Raw genomic sequence first — 23,168 nt, 5'->3', positions numbered from 1 at the left:
TGAGTCTGCACTGACCACAACCCCACCCAGGCCCAACTCCCGCAACCCCCACATATTTACCCCGTTAGTCCCCTAACACTAGGGTCAATTCAGCACGGCCAATCAACCTCACCCACACATCTCTGGACTGTGGGAGGAAACTGGAGCACCTGGAGGAAACCCAGGCACACAGAGGAAGAATGTGCAAACTCCACACAGGCAGTGACCCGAGGCTGGAATTGAACCTGGGTCCCTGGCGCTGTGAGGAGGCAGCAGTGCTAACCATTGTGCTGCCCTGAATGCCCATGAATATTTCATGCAGATGTATTCATCGTATTCTTAGCCAGAATTTCAATGCAATCTTGGAACCCTCCTCAACACCAGATCCAATGTTTCTTTGTAATTGTAAACATGCGATCTTACCCCCTCTCTATTTATCGTTACTGCGAGGGCCAATAAAATAAGAAAGGCCTAGCTCCTGTGTAAATGAGTTGCTCTATAATCCACTAATGTGGTCCTGAGATTGCTGGTCCACCATCACCAGCTCATTCACATTGCAAACAAGGCAGTGCTCAAGTGGCGCATGCCATTGAAAACAGAAGTTTTGGCTAAGGGTTGGCGCCAGTGCCTTACCCGTTGGCACCATGCACACAGAGTTGTGAGCCGTGAAGTGTCCCCATGGTGGTCTCCACATGGGCCAGTGGGAGTGTCAGCTGAGAGCAGCTACTTTAACCCAGCTCCTGCTGTCTTTGTGAAATGGGATCGCCCACTGTAAACAATTGGCCGACAGCACAGGAGATTTTCCCAGCCTCAAGATGGTTTGCTGTCTGTGGAACACCCTTTCTAAGAAGTGGAGAACTGCTGAGATCTTGAAGGGCTTGGGTTTGATCCTCGCTGTGAGAATGTGGGAAGATTGCACAGTGTCAGGCAGGGCAATTGGCTACAGGGAGTGGAGGAAGCTGAGAAAATGGTCACTCTTGAACAATGGCCATTTAAGTGCTTCAATCTGGCCCAACACTATTTAACATGCAGTAGGGGAGGGCAGATGCAATGCAGATAACCCAGCAGCTTTAACTGTGTGGGCTATCATCAGGTAAGAAGGGACCAACTTTAGGCTTCCTATTTCCATTGCAGGCAACTGACCCCCACCAACAAAATCAGACTCACCCTTCCTTTAATTTCCTCCCCAGGCCTTTAACCTATCCTCCCAACTGGGGTCGCCCCATCTGGCCCGTCCAAACTCCAGACTTACCTCTGAGTCCAGGCTCCAATGCACTCCTTCCTCTGGGACTGGCTGTAATCCTGTCACTCATACCTGGCACTGCTGGGAGTACACAGGCACGGGCCGATCAGACTGACCAGCAGCTCTCTACAGCAGGATGGTGTCGGAGGTCCCGCTCTAAATCATTAAAGGGCAGCTGGTTTCTGAATGGGCGGGCTCACAACCTTGTTTTTATAACAAGGGGAATATATCTCCCTGTAAAATCAAGCCCACGCTCTTTCTCGCTCTCTCTAGTTTGTATCAGGATAGTGATCAGAGATGGAAAACCTCAATATAACTTGACTGGTTATATTTTCCTCGCACCCACCCAAATCACAGGCACCAGGAATCAGTTTACAAATAGGTCCACAGTAAATATTCTAAACAGTGTGGCAGGATGAATGTAACAGTTTGCATTTTTATTAATCAGTCAAGGTTGTAGAGGTGCTCTATGGAAGGCATTTTTCTGCATTGAGTAAGATTTTGAACAAATACAAGGAAAAGCAAGGCACTTGTATTCCTACAAGGCTAATTTGACAACACCTTACTACAGTGGCTGCACTCATTGGAAACGGGAGTAAGCATAGTTGTCTGCTAGTTCACAGAGAATTGAAAAGTACCCCATCAGAGTGACAAGTTGTCCCAAAGAACTTCAGGCTGTTTCAAGTGTGGTGACATTTGTCACATCACCAAATATGACACATCACCTCTATCCCATAAGCACCAACTAGGTGAATAACCAGTTCCCACCACGATTATCGCTTGGAATGTGACGGCCAAATGTTTTCAGTTTTTCTTTAAATAGAGCCACGTTATTCCTAAGTTTGGGAAGAGGGAAGATAACAGAGCTTTCTCCATCACTGGTACAGTACCTGCATCCTCAGATCCATCATCATCATCTTCATCATCACCTGAAGACAAAGAATCTGAAAACAAAATAAACCTTTCGTCAGTATAATATTGCCCTGTAGTCAACACGCAAAACTCACAGTAAAACAGTCAGCCAGAACTAAGGTAAATTACACAGAATTAATCAGGATAAAAAAAAATTGAGAAATGACAAAATACCCAGAAGTTGAAATCAATTGCAACATTCTGTGCTCGAATTTTTATTCACTAATTATACCCTTTAACTGGGTATCTTCTGACGGTTTTGAGTCATGTTGGAGTAAGTTCCTGTGCACCAACCTCTCCTTCTGTTACTTCACTCAAGTGGTCATTTATGCGGAAGTTTAAGCAGCAAATGCTGTGCTATGGAAGAATCAAAAGTCACCCCCAATCCTGTCTTATTTTCCAGCAGAGGTGGACATTGAGGAGTGGCTTGTTTTTTCCCATCCCTATACCAGGAGCAAGAAGGACTCCTGTATCCGAAACACCCTCTGTCCTAGTCAGTTAACTGAACAGGGAGCATAATTTTGGCTAAGGAGACATGTTCTAGAGAGAGGTTCATTTCTATCAATCTCTCTCCCCTGACAGGAAACAGACAAAGCTTCACATTTTAATAGGGGTGAGAATTGGCAAGGACTCAGGAGTGGTGACCACTTCAGGTCCAGGGGGCAGGAATGGAGGCAGGGGTAGGGGAGGTGGGCCACATTCTAGCGTGACTTGGTCACTATTTCTGTGGCTACTGTTTGTGCTCGAGTTAAAAAAAAATTAAAGCATCTACATCTTCAAACTGACCACAGCAGCTGAAGAGCAGGAACTTGGGACAGGATCGTTCTTAGGCAGTACCTCAGGGACACAGATTCCTTGACTTCCACACTAAAATGAATTTTCAGGTGATTGAGGAGCCCAGTGTATGACCTACAGACTGTCACAGGAGGAACAGATAGTGACTGAAGGAACAGGTGGGTGGGGTTCCTGGGTTGCTATGCACTTCTTTAGCTGTTGACACTTGGTTTCAGCATGCTCTCGGCGATTAAACTCGGATGCACCTTTATCACTTTGGGCTTAGGATTCCCAGGTGTCAGTGGGGATGTTGCACTTTTTCAAGGAGGCTCTGAGGATGTCATTGGTGCATTTCCTCTGCATTCCGAGGACTCGCTTGCCCCATCGAAGCTCTGAATAAAGCATCTGTTTCGGGAGTCTTGTGTCAGGCATGTGGCCTGTCCAGCAGAGCGTGATCAAGGCTTCGATGCTGGGAATGTTGGCCTGAGCAAGAACATTGATGTTGGTGCACATATGCTGCCAATGGATTTGGGGATCTTGCTGAGGCAGTGTTGGTGTTACTTCTCCCAAGTTACTGTGTAGACCGTGAACTCAAGATCCTGGTCTTTAAACACATTCGTCCTCAGGCAACCAAAGGCTACTTGGCACACTGAAGGCAGAGTTGGACCTCATCATGGAAGCCTGCTCTTGTTGACAGTAGGCTGCCAGGATATGGAACGTGGTCCACATTGTCCAAGGCCTCATCTTGGATTCTGATAATGGGTGGGCAGCGTTGAGTGCCGGGGACAGGTTGGTAGAAGACCTTTGTCTCATGGATGTTTAGTGTAAGGCCCATGCTCTTGTATGTCTCAGTGAAGGAGTTTACGAAGGCTTGAAGCTTGGCCACAGATGTAAGCATCGTCTTCATACTGCAATTCAATGATAGATGATGGGACGACCTTGGATCTTGCTGGCATGTGATGGAGGTTGAATAAACTCCAGTTTGTTCTGCCGTTGACCGTCACTCTAGCTGCGAGCTGGTTGAGGGGGAGATAAGGACATTGTAACAAGGTATGGTGACACACCAAGTGTGACCCCAGTCTGAATTAGGTCTGTGGTGGATCGTTTGTTCAGGATCACAGCTTGCATGTTATCATGGGGTGGGTGGATGATGGTAACAAACTTTTGAGGGCAGCCAAAACAGAACCCTCGCAATTGACAGTGTTGAAGGCCTTTGTGAGCCAAAGAAGGCCATGTCCAAGGGCTGGTGCCGTTTCCTGCAGTTCTCTTGTAGATACTGTGCAGTGAAGATCATGTCTAATGTGTCCTTTAGTGGGTGAAATCCATGTTGGGGTTTCAGGAGGAGCTCTTCAGCCACAGGGTGAAGGTGATTAAGGAAGATTCTTGTAATGACTTTCCCTGCGACCAACAGCAAGGAAAATCCTCTGTAGCTGCTGCAATCGGACTTGTCACCTTTCTTGAAGATGATCATGATTACGACATGCCTGAGATCCCCTGACCATGTTCTCCTCCATCCAGGTAAGGAAAATGAGGCCATGTATTCACACCCATAATGCTTCTCTGCCATGTTTTAGTGCTTGGGCGGGAATTCCATCTGCTCCTGATTCTTTGCTGTTCTTTAGCTGTCGGATGGCCTTTGCTACCTCATGCCTGTTTGGGATTGTGGTGAGATGGTGACAGGTAGCACACTGTGGGATGCAGTCGAGGACACTTGCATTGAAGACAGAGTCTCTGTTAAGGTCTATGAAGTGCTCCTTCCAGCCGGTGCTGGCTGCCTGTCTGTTTTTGATGAACACCTCCGCATTCTTGGCCAGCAGTGAGGTGGGGCCTTGGGTGCTTGAGCCTCAGGTTTCCTTGACTGTGCCAAAGAAACCTTGTGCACCAACGTTTGCCAGTTAATTGCCGGATCTCCTACACTTCCTCTGTTCTTTAGGTTGTTGCTGCTTTGCTGGACCTAGGCCTCCAGCTACCTATAGTGCTGATTTCTTGCTCTTGGGTTGGATTGCTGCATCAGGTTCAGAGAAGTCTTGTGCTTTCTCCTTATCAGTTCTTTGATCTCCTGGCTTTTCTCATCGAACCAGTCTTCGTGTTTCCTGGTCCGATGACCAAGTGTCTTCACAGGCGCTGATTATGGAGGCCCTGGGGTCAGAGCAGGCGCTGTGGACACACTGCGAACCTGATGTCTCCGAGAAGCAAAATGAAAGCCATGGCCCTGATAAGGGAGGTCTCTTCAGTCTGCACCTCACTGCGAACCTGATGTCTCCGAGAAGTAAAGAGGTGCAGACTGAAGAGACCTCCCTTATCAGGGCCATGGCTTTCATTTTCCTGCGGCATTGTCTGTTGCTGTTACTGCTTTGGGACTATATTGACACTGATCACAAAGCAGATTAGCCTGTTATCGATCCAGCAGTCGTTGGCTCTGGTCATGGTGCAGCAGATACGCACATCTTTGCAGTCCCGTTCTTGGACAATGACATAGTTGAGCTGGTGCCAGTGCTTGGAGCAAGGGTGTTGCTTTGAGGCCTCATTCTTGTCTCTCTGACAGAACAAGATGTTGATTATGACAAGGCAGTTTTCTAGGCAGCTCGTCACCAGCAGGGTGTTACTGGTTTTGGATTTCCCAAAGCCCTCTTTGCCGATTATACCTTCCCACAGGTTCCACACTGGGTTCCCCGCTCTCCTCCCACTCTGCTCCACACTGGGTTCCCCGCTCTCCTCCCACTCTGCTCCACACTGGGTTCCCCGCTCTCCTCCCGCTCTGCTCCACACTGGGTTCCCCGCTCTCCTCCCGCTCTGCTCCACACTGGGTTCCCCGCTCTCTCCTCCCACTCTGCTCCACACTGGGTTCCCCGCTCTCCTCCCACTCTGCTCCACACTGGGTTCCCCGCTCTCCTCCCATTCTGCTCCACACTGGGTTCACCGCTCTCCTCCCACTCTGCTCCACACTGGGTTCTCCGCTCTCCTCCCACTCTGCTCCACACTGGGTTCTCCGCTCTCCTCCCACTCTGTTCCACACTGGGTTCCCCACTCTGCTCCACACTGGGTTCTCCGCTCTCCTCCCACTCTGTTCCACACTGGGTTCCCCACTCTGCTCCACACTGGGTTCACCGCTCTCCTCCCACTCTGTTCCACACTGGGTTCACCGCTCTCCTCCCGCTCTGCTCCACACCGGGTTCACCGCTCTCCTCCCACTCTGTTCCACACTGGGTTCCCCGCTCTCCTCCCACTCTGCTCCACACTGGGTTCCCCGCTCTCCTCCCACTCTGCTCCACACTGGGTTCCCCGCTCTCCTCCCACTCTGTTCCACACTGGGTTCTCCGCTCTCCTCCCACTCTGTTCCACACTGGGTTCCCCGCTCTCCTCCCACTCTGCTCCACACTGGGTTCCCCGCTCTCCTCCCACTCTGCTCCACACTGGGTTCCCCGCTCTCCTCCCACTCTGTTCCACACTGGGTTCTCCGCTCTCCTCCCACTCTGTTCCACACTGGGTTCCCCGCTCTCCTCCCACTCTGCTCCACACTGGGTTCCCCGCTCTCCTCCCATTCTGCTCCACACTGGGTTCCCCGCTCTCCTCCCATTCTGCTCCACACTGGGTTCTCCGCTCTCCTCCCACTCTGCTCCACGCTGGGTTCCCCACTCTGTTCCACACTGGGTTCACCGCTCTCCTCCCATTCTGCTCCACACTGGGTTCACCGCTCTCCTCCCACTCTGCTCCATACTGGGTTCACCGCTCTCCTCCCGCTCTGCTCCACACTGGGTTCCCCGCTCTCCTCCCACAGGTTCCACACTGGGTTCCCCGCTCTCCTCCCACTCTGCTCCACACTGGGTTCACCGCTCTCCTCCCACTCTGCTCCACACTGGGTTCTCCGCTCTCCTCCCACAGGTTCCACACTGGGTTCACCGCTCTCCTCCCACTCTGCTCCACACTGGGTTCTCCGCTCTCCTCCCACTCTGCTCCACACTGGGTTCACCGCTCTCTCCTCCCACTCTGTTCCACACTGGGTTCACCGCTCTCTCCTCCTGCTCTGTTCCACACTGGGTTCCCCGCTCTCCTCCCACTCTGTTCCACACTGGGTTCACCGCTCTCCTCCCACTCTGTTCCACACTGGGTTCCCCGCTCTCCTCCCACTCTGCTCCACACTGGGTTCTCCGCTCTCCTCCCACTCTGTTCCACACTGGGTTCCCCGCTCTCCTCCCACTCTGCTCCACGCTGGGTTCCCCACTCTGTTCCACACTGGGTTCACCGCTCTCCTCCCGCTCTGCTCCACACTGGGTTCCCCACTCTGCTCCATACTGGGTTCACCGCTCTCCTCTCACTCTGCTCCACACTGGGTTCCCCGCTCTCCTCCCACAGGTTCCACACCAGGTTCTCCGCTCTCCTCCCACTCTGTTCCACACTGGGTTCCCCGCTCTCTCCTCCCACTCTGCTCCACACCGGATTCTCCGCTCTCCTCCCATTCTGCTCCACACTGGGTTCACCGCTCTCCTCCCATTCTGCTCCACACTGGGTTCACCGCTCTCCTCCCACTCTGTTCCACACTGGGTTCCCCGCTCTCCTCCCACTCTGTTCCACACTGGGTTCACCGCTCTCCTCCCACTCTGCTCCACACTGGGTTCCCCACTCTGCTCCATACTGGGTTCACCGCTCTCCTCTCACTCTGCTCCATACTGGGTTCACCGCTCTCCTCCCACTCTGCTCCACACTGGGTTCCCCGCTCTCCTCCCACAGGTTCCACACTGGGTTCTCCGCTCTCCTCCCACTCTGTTCCACACTGGGTTCCCCGCTCTGCTCCACACTGGGTTCCCCGCTCTCCTCCCACTCTGCTCCACACTGGGTTCACCGCTCTCCTCCCACTCTGTTCCACACTGGGTTCCCCGCTCTCTCCTCCCGCTCTGCTCCACACTGGGTTCCCCGCTCTCCTCCCACTCTGTTCCACACTGGGTTCCCCGCTCTCTCCTCCCACTCTGCTCCACACTGGGTTCTCCGCTCTCCTCCCACTCTGCTCCACACCGGGTTTCCCGCTCTCCTCCTGCGTCGTTCCATACTGTATTATGCTGATTTGTTTGATAGTTTTGCTACAGATCTTCAATGTTGAGGGTTATAAGGACAGTGCTGTCATCTGGAGTAAAAACCTGGTGATTTCCAGTCCAAAAAAATCAGCTTCTCATCTTCAGCCAGTCATCTGTCTGCTCCTTGTGGTGTTACACCTTGGTTTTTGCTTTGTAAATGTTAGTGTTGTTGTCATTTCTTCAAATCTTTCACATTTTTGAATCCAGGTGAACTTTCTCCTGGCTGTTTGACCCTGTCCCTAGCGGGTTGGAGCTGTTCAGCTTTACAGCGTTCCCATGATGGCCGCCTGCGCCCATGGAAATTTCCAGACTGTATCTGTCTAATTATATAAACTCACCCAATTAATGGTGCGGGTGACTTCACTTTCCTGCTCTCTCTCCCCTCAGGGCTGGGAACGGGGGTGGGGTGTCGTTGCACCACAAAAAACATTTGCCCCCCCCCCCCAAAGGAGTCAAACCTCACTGGTTTACAAAGCTCCAAAACACACCAGATGACGCACCCACTCAGTTCAATAGCAAAGGACAGATCTACTGACGTTTTAATTAATTTTACTTCAGAAATGAAGCAACGTAAGCCAGTGTCTAGGTGTGTTTAAAGTTTATTGGTGTCACAAGTAGGCTTATATTAACACTGCAACCAAGTTACTGTGAAAATATGTAATTTTAACACAGGTGCCAAATTGACTTAGCTACCTGATGCTTGGTGTAAGGATTGAAAAGAGAGGACACAAAAAAACTACTCCTACTAAATAATCCTCTTTGCAAGTTGTGTGTCAGTCCCAAAATAACTTTATCACAGTGTAAGGTTCAAGGCATTGTTTAATTCCCATTGTATGTTGAAGATATCCCATTAATGGGCGACACGGTGGCACAGTGGTTAGCACCGTTGCCTCGCAGCACCAGACTCAGGTTTGATTCCCGGCTGAGGTCACTGTCTGCGTGGGTTTCCTCCGGGTGCTCCGGTTTTCTCCCATAGAGCAAAAAATGTGCCCCTTACGTCCACTGGCCATGCTAAATTCTCCCTCAGTGTACCTGAACAGGAGCCAGAGTGTGGCGACTAGGGGATTTTCGCAGTAACTTCATCGCAGCGTTAAGCCGACTCGTGACACCAATAAATAGTCTTTAAACACTCATGTGTTTAACTGAATGAAAATTCTGTTACTAATGCGACAGGCCTTAAATGCGGCCAGCAAAATGTTAGTGGAGAAAACATCCCCTGTGATAAATAGAGGATGTGGCTGGGTCTCCCTTTAGTTATGAGCATTTGTGATACTTTGACACTTCCAAGTGACCACAGAGAGTAAAGGGCTGAGTGTGGTATCAGAAAGCACAGTGGTAAAGAGATGCACCATCTAGTGGTGAAATGGAGCTCTATACGTGTGGACTTCAGCCATCCAAAGCAGAAATCCACATACCATTTAGAGAAAAAAATCCCCAGATGTATTACACAATAAATACTAAGATAAATAACAGATTATTTTATCTATATCTTAACATTATCGATTATAATTCTTTAAAAGTCGGAAAGTTTTTTTATCTGGGCACTACGCTATTCTTCACTTGAACTTGTATCTGAGAAGGTTTAGGCCAGAAAACTGGCCCTGTGCCTGAAGGATCAATATTATCACTGCCTGTACTCTTGGCGTCAGTTCTCAGATATGGCAGAGACAGTACCATAAGGGACTTGGAGCTTTTTCAAATTAAAATCCCATTAGAAATGTTCAAACAGGCTACGGCGGTGCTTGTTTACTTACGATCAAATACTTCTGTTGGGTGAGCGCAGGCAAGCCTGTCAAGCTCCTGCTATTCATCTCATTTCAGTGAACTGTGAAAGATTTTCACAAACATTCAGATAAAATGGTCACATTTACAGGAGGACCTCCGTTTTTCCATCTTCCTTTTCAGCTACTGCCAGGTTATTTCAAACAAAAGGGTGTGAGGGATAGGCTAGAAAACTACACGCCAGTCAGCCTGACATTGCTGGGCTAATCGTTGGAACCAGTTCTGTGAGACAGGATAAACCGTCACTTAGAATAGCATAGATTGATCAGGGACAGTCAGCATGGTTTTGTTAGGGGAAGACCATAGCTTTAAATTGAGGGGTGATAATTATAGGATGGATGTCAGAGGTAGGTTCTTTACTCAGAGGGTAGTAAGGGCGTGGAATGCCCTGCCTGCAGCAGTTGTGGACTCGCCAACTTTAAGGGCGTTCAAATGGTCAGTAGATAGGCATATGGATAATATTGGAATAGTTTAGGTTAGAGGGTCATTAGATTGGTTCCACTGGTCGGCGCAACATCGAGGGCCGAAGGGCCTGTACTGCGCTGTAATGTTCTATGTTCTATAATGGTACAGAATGTTTTCAGAAAATAACAAAGAGAAATGATAAGGGTAATGCAGTGGATATTGTGGAGTTAGTTTAGTTTTTGGCCAGCATAGACCCAACAGGCTGGATTGCTGCTTTCTGCATCATTACTTTTCTACGGTTTTAATGTTTTATTATCCACTGCAAAAGTTTTCTGCTCACTGCCCAGCTACTTTTGCTATTGGTATTTCCGTTTCTGGGTGAATAGGCCTACAGAATGTTTAATTTTATTAACTGGTATTTTATTTGATGTCACATCTGTGCTGTGGGTATTTCTGGATGATAACAAGGGACTGGCTCTCTAATGATAAGGTATCTCTGGATTGCAGTGCCATGGAAACCACATGGTAATTAATGAACAAACCTGGTTTATGAATTGATTGCATTACTATATTTAATTTTACCGCCAAGCTCAAGTTTTAGTTTATATTCTGACAGGAGCGGGCTGTGTGTCTTAGTATGGGGGGGTCACCCGTTAATCATTAAAAACAGGCTGGCAAAATCATCGTACTTGAAAAGCATAATTATTTCCATCATTTTACATTCAAACAGAAATCTTCACCATCTGGATCCCTTCCCTTCAGAAATGTACATCCACATGCTGGTGGACAGGAAGCCTGCCTGGGAGGAATTGGTGAGTCCGACATTGAGAGGGAGCCGAATGAGCGTTAAGGGATGTTGTTTTCTCCTCGTGTCCCAAGACATTATCATTTATGCAGCTGAAAAGATTCAATCAATGCCACGACCTGAGCTATCGGCCGTTCAGACTGACGCTCAATGGGGGAAGATACGTTAGTGGAGGTAAAATTACTGAGCCTGGATGTCTCAGCAAGTTCACTCTTTCAGAATGTCACATTATACGTTTGATTTCTCCTTTCATTAAGTTTTCCAGATAATTTCAGCGCACGCTGACATATTAACATAAACTTTAAGGAGGGAGGAAGTGGAAAAAAATACACACAAATGAGAAATAAGCATTCTAGTTGATCCTTAATTTTTTGAATGTTTTCTCTAGATTGACCAGCACCCGCGTCTGTGTGAGGGAGAATTGGGTTGTGGACATCATGAGGTGCCCAGGTTGAATCCCCAGGTTACATGTTGACACAATCAAGGTGAGCTGAGGAAGATCGGCATATGCTAGTGTCATAATTGGTCTGGACCAGCCTGGCCCAGGGAAGAAGGAATGGAAGAGAATTCAGCCATGGCTGTTGTTCACCTCAGTGGGAGGTTAAATAGCCATCCAACACTCAATATCTTGGATGCTGATATCTAATGAGGTGATGGGCAAGGAGGATTTAATAGATAGAATTGGGAAGTATTTAACTAAAAATTGGTGGCACACTGGTTAGCACTGCTGCCTCATAGTGCCAGGGACCCAGGTTCAATTCCCCGCTTGGGTTACTGTTTGTGTGGAGTTTGCACATTCTCCCCTGGTCTGCGTGGGTTTCCTCCGGTGCTCCGGTTTCCTCCCACAGTGTGAAAGATGTGCAGGTTAGGTGCATCGGCCATGCTAAATTCTCCCTCGTGTACCCGAACAGGCACCAGAGTGTGGCAACTAGGGGATTTTCTCAGTAACTTCATTGCAATGTGAATGCAAGCCTACTTGTGACACCAATAAATAAATTTTTTAAAGAATGGATACAGATGGTGAGGCTTCCTGTTTAAAGTAAGTGTGACTAAAAGGACAAAATGCAGAACAGTCTTCCCACTTTGACGAAAGAACCATTACACAATAATCACAAGAGAGAATTTGAAAGAGCAGCAATACCTGGCAGAACGGATAACCACGCAGAGTGATGCGAAAACCCAATAGAATTACCAGCCAAACAGGTATACTCCCCTGCATCCTCAAAAGTAACATTTCGCAAGTACAGAATTTCTATTTCCTTATCCGTTGTGTTAATACCAGCAGTCTACAAAAAAAAAGACACCAAACAGGATAGGAGAAAATGAAGAGAAAGGATACAATAAGGTAGGGTTTGATCATTAAAGGCCCTGCACACCACAGACCTGAAAGCAGGTTCAAGTACATATAGAAGGTTCCATCCTGCTCCAGAATGATTCAATGTGATACACATTCCTACCTTCGCACCCTGCACATTAGTCAAGAGTTCCCTTCACCAGGCTCTCACTCTCTCTGTCCCATTATTAGGCATGCAAGAGCAAAAACAAGTGTTTGAATTGGAGGGGAAAAATTGACCCACAATACGCTGGATTGCTTCAAAGTCAGGTTTAAATACAAGGTTATTTTTTTCAGAAATAGTCACGTTAATTGGAAGAGGCAAAGGGGGTGAACAAGGACAGCACTGTCAAACAAAACAGCAATGAAAGAGCAGCCAATGGTTATTGAATGTGATAGTCTCTTTTAAATTAGTAGAAATGAGAGAAAACGGGGATAACGACAGGAAAAGTGTGAAAGATGGAATGCAATCCTGTATTGTAGGAATTTTTTCCACAGCAAGGGGAAAGCAGCGTGGGGTTTTCTTTCGATGAGTAGCAGGGAAGAGGCAAGTGATTGGTTGGCAGCCTGCAGCAGTTGAGTTCAGTAACATACAAGGGATTTTCTTTCTCCATACTGGGCTGGCGATGGTGTCCAGGGGACGGGTGACTGGGGGGTTAAAGGTCACACTTGGGGATTCGAGGCCTGGGACAGAGTTTTGCGTTTACCTGGTTTCGGTTTGTTGACGTACAGCCAGTGCGGTTTTTCAGCCATGCCAACGAAATTGGTGGCTCTACACAGATACTCGCCCTCATCCTGTTCTGTCACATTGTAAAGAATGAGTTTAGCGTCCGCTTCAGCGGTATTACTTATCCACGACTGAAAGAATAGATCACACAGAACAGGTCAGTAGGTTCAGATGCAGCTCCACAGCATGGCTACAGCCAACGGTAGCAGTAGACATTCCCAACTGGGACCACTGGATAGAGGGTGGGTGTTAAAAACAAACTTGGCATTGGACCTCTCTTTTCCCTCTGATCTGCCTGTCCCATTGTTAGATGCACGTTGCCCTCTAAACCACACAGAATCCTGATTGGAAATGTATTGCCGTTCCGTCACTGTTGTTGGCTCAAAATCCTGGAACTCCCTCCCGAACAGCACTGTGGGTGTACCTACACCGCCTGGACTGCAGCTGTTCAAGAATCACCAGCACCTTTCAAGGGCAATTATGCATGGACAATAAATGTTGGCCCAGCCAGCAGTGCCCAGATCCTTTGATCACATTTTTTTAAATGGTAGGTGTGTGACAATAAGGTAATAAACCTTTATTATTAGGCAAGAAGATTTGAAAACTCTACCTGATTATTCCCTCCCTTCTCTTTCAGGGTCAGTGTGAGGGGGTGGGTTATTTTGGATCCTCGTCCATTACAACACAGAGACTCTCTGGGAACTTTATCCCACCTCAGTCCTTCCAGGGTAAACCCAGTTTCACCTGGTGGTGCCTCTTTGCTCTGATTAAATATTAAACACACTACAGTGAAATCTCATGATAACAAAATCACTGGCATTGTTCTGTTGGGATACCCTGGTCCAATTTGATAATTATGAGAATTTCTAATGAACAATCTTCTTCCAGAAGTATGTCCTCTACAAGGAATTCTCTACACTACAAAGCATATATTAATGGATCCTTAACTATGGAGGGTAACATATAGGCATTGTCCCTTTTTTTTGCTTAAAACATAGGGGAATTAAAAGTCAACCACATTGTTGTGGATCCGGAGTCACATCTTTTAAGAATTCATTCCCGGGGCGTGGGCTTTGCTGGCTAAGTCAGCAGCCATTGCCAATCCCCTATTGCCCTTGAGAAGGTAGTGGTGAGCTGTCTTCTTGAGTCACTGCAGTTCATGTGGTATAGGTACATTCAGAGTGCAGTTAGGGAGAAAGTTCCAGGATTTGGACCCAGCAACATTGAAGGGATGGCGATGTATTCCAAAGTCAACAAGGTGAGTGATTTGGAAGGGATCTGCCAGGTGGTGGTGGTGGTCCCAGGTATCTCTTGCCCTTGTCCTCATAGATTATAATGGTCAGCGGATTGGAAGATGCTGCCAAGAGCCCTGGTGAGTTCCTGCAGTGCATCTTGTAGATGGTACACGCTGCTGCCACTGTGCATTGGTGGTGGAGGGAGTGAAGGTTTGTGAAAAGGATGCAAATCAAGCATGCTGCTTTGCCCAGGCTTTGGGGAATCAGGAGGCAAGTTACCTGCCACAGGTTTCCTTGTCTCTGAGCTGCTCTTGTATTTATATGGCTCATCCAGTTCAGTTTCTGATCAATGGTAACCCTCAGGGTTTTGATAGTGGAGGGGTCAGCGATGGAAATATCCTTGAATACCAAGTGGCAATGGTTAGATTCTGTCTTGTTGGAGATGTTCATTGCCTGGCACTAAATGGCAAGTAACATGTGCCCCATGTCAGCCCAAGTCTGGATACTGTCCAGGTCTTATTGTAATTGGACATGGACTGCTTCAGTAGGGCTCCTTGATATCACACTTGATGAAAAGCAGCCTTGATGTCAAGGGCTGTCACTCTCACCTCACCTCTGGAGTTCAGCTCTTTTGCCCATGTTTGATCCAAGGTTATAATGAGGTCAGGAGCTACATGACCCTGGCAGGACGCAAACTGAGCATCACTTAACCGGAAATTGTTAAGCAAGTGTTGCTTGATTGCACTGTTGATGACCCCTTCCATAATTTTTCTGATGATTGAGTGTAGATTTTATGGGTCGCTAATTGGTTGGGTTGGATTTGTCCTGTTTTTGTGCACAGGACACGCTAGGCAATCTTCAACATAGCTAGTTGGATGCTAGTGGTGTGTATGTACTGGAGCAGCTTGGCTTGGGGTGCTGCGAGTTTTAAACCACAAGGCTTCAGTTCTATTGCCCGATTATTGTCACGGCTCACAGCTTTTTGCAGTATTCGGTGCCTTCAGATGTTCCTCAATAACATGTGGAATGGATCGATATGGCTGAAGATTGAAATCAAGATGCTGGGGCTCTGTTTAAGTGCAAATTGTGGTCGTCCTGCAGGGAGGGAATTTTAACTTGGCCCTTGGAGGCAGGTTTGGAGGGCCAGCAACAAGCTCAGAGCATAAATACCGTTCTGCCAGTTTCCACTCTGCATTCCCACCTCTGATCTTTTTTCCTGGAGGTGGATTCTGAGCATTGATGGCAGGGGCAGCAAGTCTCTTAAATGGGCAATATGCAGCAAATTTCCAAGGGCAGGCCCCACGCTATTTCACCACCTTGGCTATTCACAGGGACAGCTGCACCATGCAAGGTCCAAGCAGCATGAAGGTAAGTTGCAGCCTGGCTGTTAAATGGTGCAAATAGCAAGCATGTAGTTTGCCTTTACAAGAGCAGCTAAGAGAGTCTGTGCTCAGGGTGCCAGAAGGGCTGCTGGCTCGCTTAGCCCTTTCTCACAGCCAATTCACTCCAGCTTTCTTTGAGGCTTCTGCCTCGGTCCTGGTGAAAGATGCCAGCCCGCTCGCTGATTGGCACACTCTCCTCCTCAAACATCTTGCCATCACATATTGGTTGCTGAGTCCGGAGATGGCTTATTAACCAGTCACCTTCTGGAAAATTGACCCAGGAGTTGCACATTCTTCCAGTGCCTGTGTGGGTTTTCTCCTGGTGTGTCAGTCTCCTCCCACAGTCCAAAGTCATGCATATTAAGTTGCCCCTCATCCTAGGGTGTGTAGGTTAGGGGGATTACTTGGGTAAAGTGGGATATTGGGGATAGGGTCTGGGTGAGATGCTCTGTTGGAGAGTTGGTGCACACTTGTGGGCTGAATGGCCTGTTTCTGCATAGGGATTCTACGCTCTGACAGCTGGATTATGGACCCACAAATGGTTTATGTCCAGACGACTGAGTCTTGTATTTAAAGAGATTCTGTCACACATTCTGGATATCTCTTTGCAGGATGTTACATTTTCCAGAACCTGCTACATTTTCCACTGGCAGAGTTTTTTTTTATTAATGTGTGGGACGTGGGCGTCACTGGCTGGCCAGCATTTATTGCCCATCTCTAGTTGTCCTTGGAGGGCAGTTGAGAGTCAACCACATTGCTGTCTCTCTGGAGTGACGTGTAGGCCAGACCAGGAAAGGATGGCAGATTTCCTTCCTTAAAGGACATCAGTGAACCAGATGGATTTTTCTGACAATCGACAATGGTTTCATGGTCATCAGTAGATTCGTAATTCCAGACATTTTTTATTGAATTTAAATTCCACCATCGGTGCCGCGGTGGGATTCGAACCTGGGTTCCCAGACTGAGTTTCTGGATTAATAGTCCAGTAACAGTATCACTAGGCCAACGCCTCCCCTAAGTTCATCCTATGGCTTTATGAACTTAGGGTATGCCTTCTCTTGGAGTGTGGGGGGCGGTGGTGTGCAGGGGAATGACAGAAAACATTATTTTTTTTTAATCGGCAGGAAATATATTTGTCACAGACATAAAACCTAGCTAACATTCCAAAAAAACATTTCATAAACTCTCAGTGAGGTCATGTTAACTCAACACTTCACGACTCTAAACCAATGCAATAGTAAAATGCTTACTGTTATTCAGATCATCTACTCATTGGGCTGTGTGTTATGTAAAGACTGGGGTGGCAGGGGAAATTTTTAACATCAACTCCTGGATGCCCCCCCCCCCCCTCCCCCACTATTACCCCCCAAAAAGGCAGGCTCTTGTTTGCAGCCACTGGTCAGTTCCCAGAACCAGTGGTTCCACTCTCTTCGATCCACTTGTTGGGAGGCTGTAGCAGTTGGAAGGCAAACTGCACTGTGCAAGCTCACAAGACTTTTTAAATTCAGTCTCTGCCTGTGGCTGTTTCAGATAAAATTGACAACTAATGCCCATCCCTGAGGAAGTGATGGCTTGATGGCATTTCAGAGGGCAGTTATGAATCAAACATATTGGTGTGAAATTAAGTCACATGCTGACCAGGGCTCAATAAGGGCGACAGGTGGGATTTTTTTCGAACAATTTGTCAGTTTCATGGTCACTTTTGCTGATTATCATGTGTCACATTAAAGTTTAAATTACATGTCTTGCATGCAAAAGAACTTGCACTTATATTGCACCTTTCATGATCAAGACAACCCAAAAGGCTTTACTGCTTAGTATGGTTAAAGTGACGTTACTATTGCAGTTTAAAAAACGTGGCAGCTAATTTGCACACAGTCAGGTCCCATAACAGTAATGTGATAATAACCTGATAATCCTTTTCAGCGATGTTGACGGAGAGATAAATATTGATTAGAACTCCCCTGCTCTTCTTTGACTAGTCCTGTGGGAACAGTTGCATTCACCTTAGAGGGGTGACATATCATTTATGGTCTAAACAGCTGAAGCCGTTCCTCAAACTTTGTGCAACCAAAAGCGTAATCAAGAGACACTGCTTTCTTTGCGAGGTGCTTGAGAGAACTCTTTTTTCTTGGGGAATGAGAAGGATTGTCCATGCCACAGTGCATCATGAAGCATCTTACAGCACTGTGTTATCTATAAATTATAACAATCAAGCACTTTTCTCAAAGACTCTACATCTATCAACTTGTTAAAATAGAGAGTATTGGACTGATGCCTGGATTCAGAGGACACAACATCCAATGAATTTGCACGTTACTTCTATTCAAATGCTCCCATGGCTTCATACCTGCTCTATTTGTGTAAATCTTTTCAGTCCCACAGCCCTTTAAGAACTCTGCTTTCCTCCAACACTCATCTGTTGTACACCTTCAACCCACTTCCTCCCTTCAGTCCGGGCCCTAACCTCTGGCATTTCCTTCTTAAAATTTCTACCAAAACATTGATATGTTGTCTGAATGACAAGCTGCACGAAAAGTACTATTTCAGGCCTGTTTTTAATCAGGTAACTTTTTCCTATCTCTTCTCTTCTCTTAAAGTGAAAGCTGTTTAGTTCCAAGCCAGTGGCCCTTCATTCCTAGCAGGGCTGTTAAATCCACGTGATGCCATTGTTTGCTCTGTGCCTATGTGAAAATCTTCTTTGTGCTCACTGTGCACATTCCACACACATTCTGCTATGTCCCCCGCCCCCACACCCCATGCTTTTTCCCTATTACCTTCTCTGATCCCAGATTTAAGGATAGGCTTTCAACAACACAGCAGCTCAAAGTGGCTCCACTGAATCCACAGACATGAGCATCCCTGCAACCAGCTCAAACAACAGCGGGATAAGCAAAGGTTTAAAATATTTCCTGCCGTTTGCTTTACTAAAATACGGATATAAGAGTCATTGTCTAATTGTCAACCTCGGTGTGCATCCAGCTTTTCAAGCTGGGCTTGGTAGGACTCTGGGTAATTTAAAAACAAAATTACATTGATGGGAGAATGTGCAGACAGACTGAATTTTTCAATGCTGGACTGTGTGGCCAGTAAACATCTCACTGTGAGACTGGTGGTCACTTAACACTGCCACCACACTGGGGACAAAACATTAGTGGAGCTAAAATTCAGCAAGACCATTAGTTTATGCTCTTCTGCATATCAAGCTGCATTTTTGTGTGTAGGATGCAGTATTTTTTCAGTTCTTTTGGGGGAATTCTATATCATGATTCAATGTGATGCTCAAGGCGATTTAATTTCAAGTTTTCTGTGCTGAATTGCTGTGAAGAATCTGCAAATGGAACGAGTTTCAACTCTCCCAAGCACTCACACTTCTTGCTTGAGAGTAAACCTGTAAGGGTGCACAAACACATACCAAAAGGATTGTGTGGGGTGTCAGTCTTTCTCTGTGTTGGGTTAGGTAGAGGTCGCATTAGGGAAACTTATAAGTAGGCTCAGTCTCCCATTTTGGGAGAAATTTAAAGCGCTCACTCCTGATTGTTATTTGTGTCCCGTTCTGTCCTGGCTGAGATCAGCATGGACTACACAATGAGCTACAGGCCTTTTGCAGTGGTTGGTTCAGTGTAACACTGGGTGGTTCATTTGCTCACTTGCCCATCAACAGTCACTTAATTTTGCTAACACTTTCATTAATTTAAATGCACATCTTTGTGTTTAAATCCTCCTGTGGCCTTTTACCTGCCCTACCTGTGTAATCTTTTCTGGCCCCATAGCCCTTACAGAACTCGGCTTTCCTCCAACATCCACCTCTTGTGCGTCTCCAGCCCAGTTCTTCTCTTCAATCATTCAGAACTTAATCTCTGGAGTTCCCTTCTTAAACCACTAAACCTTTCTCTTCTCCTTTAAGACCCTCATAAAAAGCCACCTCTTTGTCCCTCCTTTATCTTTACTCAATTATCTCAATATCTCCTCTTTGGCTCCTGTCTGTTAACGTTCCAGTGAAGCATTTTGGGATGTTTCTCGATGTTAAAGGTGCTACAGAAATGCAAGTCATTGTTGAGTCTTTGAATATTTGTGTGTAATAATTACATTTTCACTTTGCGTGTGTGATGCCACTAAGATGGGATTACTGACTGCCACGTTAACCCAATGTACTGCTCAACAATCCTGCTACTTACTTTCAGCACCACGACGTATGGAGTTCCATCTGGCCCCAGTTTGCTGCCATTGACTTCCACGTGTTTCAGCCACTGTATGTGTGGCTGTGCGTCGCTGAAGACTTTGCAATGGAATTCCACATCACTGCCCACAACGACTGACTGGTTCGCAGGCAGTCCCGCCTGAAGAATAGGCCGATGTGGAGACCTTTCTAAAAGTGAAGGAAACATTTTCAGATTAAAATAAAACAAAGCCCATAATTTCATTTTGGAATTAATAATAAAAAAGATTAGTATTATTTATCTGTAGGGTACAAGATTATCAGCATCTGAATTAAGCTGCCTGCTGAGCTAGCAGAATTAAGGAAAAGAGTCTCAGATGCCAGGAAAAGAGAGAATACTGGAAGATTTGACAAATGAATGACTTTCTCTTATCGTTATATGTGAATACTACTGGCAGCTTTATCATGAGTATGGAATTAGAAAGGCCATTTGATCCATCCAGCCTATTCCTTCCACGCATTATATTGCTACACTATATATCCTACCCAATCTATCTGATCTACAGGAAACCAACCAAATTCAAAGAGAATGAAACTCTTGTGAATATTCACCTTGCTCAACAAAATACCAGGCTATTGACCTAGTTGATACCAGCCATTACAATACCAAGTTCTACATATCAACAGCAGATGGTTCATCCCCCTAAACTGAGGTCTGCTTAATTTTAAATTTCCTTGTGCCACTCCCTCTGTTAGCACTCTCCTTTTTAATCACCATCCTTCCCAAAGGCACTCCGACTTGGGAACTTTCTCCATTTCTTCAAATTCTGTCACTGAGCTCGCATGTTCCTCTGGCCTCAAATCAAGAGATGTGGGATTTTTATCGAGGTTCTTGCGTAGAATGGGGTGTGATAGGGACAAGAAAGCAAGGCAAGGTTACAAATACTGTGTGGCTGTAGTCCCAGGTTTTCAGTGGATCGTACATCAGGGCATCTTAAGCTCAGGACCTTGTCCTGAACTATTGCACTAAACAAAATAAGATGCCAATGTATGGCTGCAGAATTGGCATGGAGATCAACAGAGGCAAGACTCAATAAAACCAAGTCTATTACTGACATGAGATAATAAATGGAAGAAACCCATGTATTTGAATATCTGTTATAACACATCCTACGTGGTGTTTACATTATCAACAAAGGTGACCTTGAATTAAAAATGTAATTAATTATATCTCATACCACTGCAACTCACCAACTGTGACAGTTCATTTTGAATATTAATCCTCATTTTAATACCTATGTTTCAAATCAGCTTCTGCGGTATCTAACCACACAACCTTCTTCTCACTGTAGCTGTAGGCTTTAATCAAGCTTTGACAGGAATCATAGATTAGGGTGCTGAAGTTTTTTGGGACTGGGCCCAACTCCTGGTATTAGTATGAGGGCTTTCAATGATCCAATATGATGCTATATTATTTTTACAACGCGCTCTGGTCCTTTCTTATAAACACAAAGTTTGATGTACTTGTATGAAGTTTAGAATATTCGCTATTCTGTCTGGGAGATCTGGTGGTCTCACGGGCCATACATTCTCTTTCCATTTTCCCAACGCTTATGAGAGACTGAATAAGCATGTCAGAAAAAAAACACAGCTAAAATAACAAGGCTTTCCCCTTGAGAACCTCATTTGGTAAAAGGCTCACCACCACCTTCACAAGGGCTTGACAGTGAGGTCCACATCCCACCGATGAATAAAAAAAATTATGCAATATGGTCCCAATCCCTAGATACACAAAGTCGGCACTTGAGTTTAAGATTTTTTTGAGTTTAAGTTTATTTATTAGTGTCAGAGGTAGGCTTACATTAACACTGCAATGAAGTTACTGTGAAAATCCTCTAATCGCCACACTCAGGTACCTGTTCAGATACACTGAAGGAGAAATTAGCATAGCCAATGTGCCTAACCAGCTCACTTACCGTTTCACAATGATGTTCAGGAACCATCAGAAAAAACCTGGCTCTCATATTCCTATTCTTCACCCACTTGTTATTAGCCATTCACTGATACTGCTGTAGTATTCCTTAGCTGCCAGTTATCACTCTCTGATACATCCACCTCCCCCAGCAGGTGAGTGCATTGACACTGAAGCCTGGATTTTCCAATTGTCCTTACTTGAATGCTGCTGCAGTCTATTTGTATTTAGTTGGATCATTATTGGCATTGAACTATGCCAATCAGAAGACTCTTGAGTCCTTGCAGTGTAACCAACCATCTCACTTGCACCCGATTCCACCTGCCCTGGGTAGATAGCCTAAATCCAGAGGGATCGCAGTAGAGCAATCAGGAGTCAGAGCCCAGGATGATTTTCCATTCCTCAATATAGACCTGGAGCCCAGCCAGAATATCAACTAACTTGGCACAAGCCAAGTAAATAAGGCACAGGCAGGGAGCTTTGTTTACCTGAGCTGCTGACACGACTGAAGATCTTGGGAGCTGTGTTTCAGATGGTGGCACTCAGCATCCTGTGTTACAATGTTGTGAGTACAGGTTTCACTTCAGAGAGCTGAGCACAAGCTCTAGGCAGAGAATTATCAGACTGCAGTTGGTATATTAAATGTAAATTCACTGGCCCATTTCCGACATTGCAACAGTCACTACACTTTAAAGGTACTTCCCTGGATATGAACTGTTTAGGGATGTCTCTTGGGATGTCCTGGGGGCACACAATATCTGGACTTCACTGTTGACTGCAGATCACTCAGTGAACAGTAAATCCCATTTTCTTAAACAAGTCAACAAAAGTTGACTATAACCTTCAGAAAGAGCAATGAATCAGCTTTAAATTAAAGCAATCCTTTCACCCCTTATTTAATATTTAATATTCTCCATGCAGTAAACAGGTTAACCTTGAGGCTTGTTTGAATGCACAATAACATCTTATTAAAGGTGATTTTCTTTCAATTCCTAATCAATATGAGATGCAAAGCTACTGACTCTTCAGCAATTTATTATCCAATCCCTAAAGAGTTTTACAATTGGATTTTCTATAATTGCCTTTAAGTGTATTAGAAATCATTGTTATTACAGACAAAAGTAATTAGTGATTTTTTTTCAATAATAATAAATTGTTATAATTTAAAGCCACTACTTTCATCTTCCATTCTAATCTTTAAGTACCTCTCAGGTTCAGAAGATAAGAAAAAGTCCATTCCTTCACAAACCATATGTTGTTTCTCTGTTATGGTCTCATTTCATCCATTTAATGTCCCGTGGGGTAGTTCTGAATAAATACTCCCAGCTTCCCCAAGGTAATCAAGCTAAACTCCAGATTATTCATTCAGCTCAGTCACTCAATCCCAATGG

The 23,168-nt window shown here is 46.1% G+C and overlaps 1 protein-coding gene across 11 annotated transcripts in view; it reads right to left on the bottom strand.

Annotated features, from left to right (window-relative positions):
• LOC145351715 (fibroblast growth factor receptor 3-like) overlaps positions 1-23,168 on the bottom strand; it is a 170,276-nt gene that overhangs the window by 48,041 nt on the left and 99,067 nt on the right. For 10 of the 11 annotated variants that reach the window (XM_080201408.1, XM_080201330.1, XM_080201671.1 and 7 more), the window contains exons 7-9: positions 19,825-20,015; positions 13,010-13,160; positions 2,113-2,166 (exon numbers count right to left, since the gene is read on the bottom strand). In XM_080201408.1, the coding sequence (XP_080057534.1) occupies positions 2,113-2,166; positions 13,010-13,160; positions 19,825-20,015 (396 nt within the window). Of the gene's footprint in view, positions 1-2,112; positions 2,167-12,110; positions 12,256-13,009; positions 13,161-19,824; positions 20,016-23,168 lie in introns of all 11 variants that reach the window. The other variant, XM_080201902.1, reaches the window with a different exon arrangement.

Source organism: Carcharhinus amblyrhynchos, chromosome 1 (genome assembly GCF_965287045.1).
Source record: "Carcharhinus amblyrhynchos chromosome 1, sCarAmb.v2.hapA, whole genome shotgun sequence".
Lineage (NCBI taxonomy): Eukaryota > Metazoa > Chordata > Chondrichthyes > Carcharhiniformes > Carcharhinidae > Carcharhinus > Carcharhinus amblyrhynchos.
This window is presented reverse-complemented; position numbering and strand designations above follow the sequence as displayed.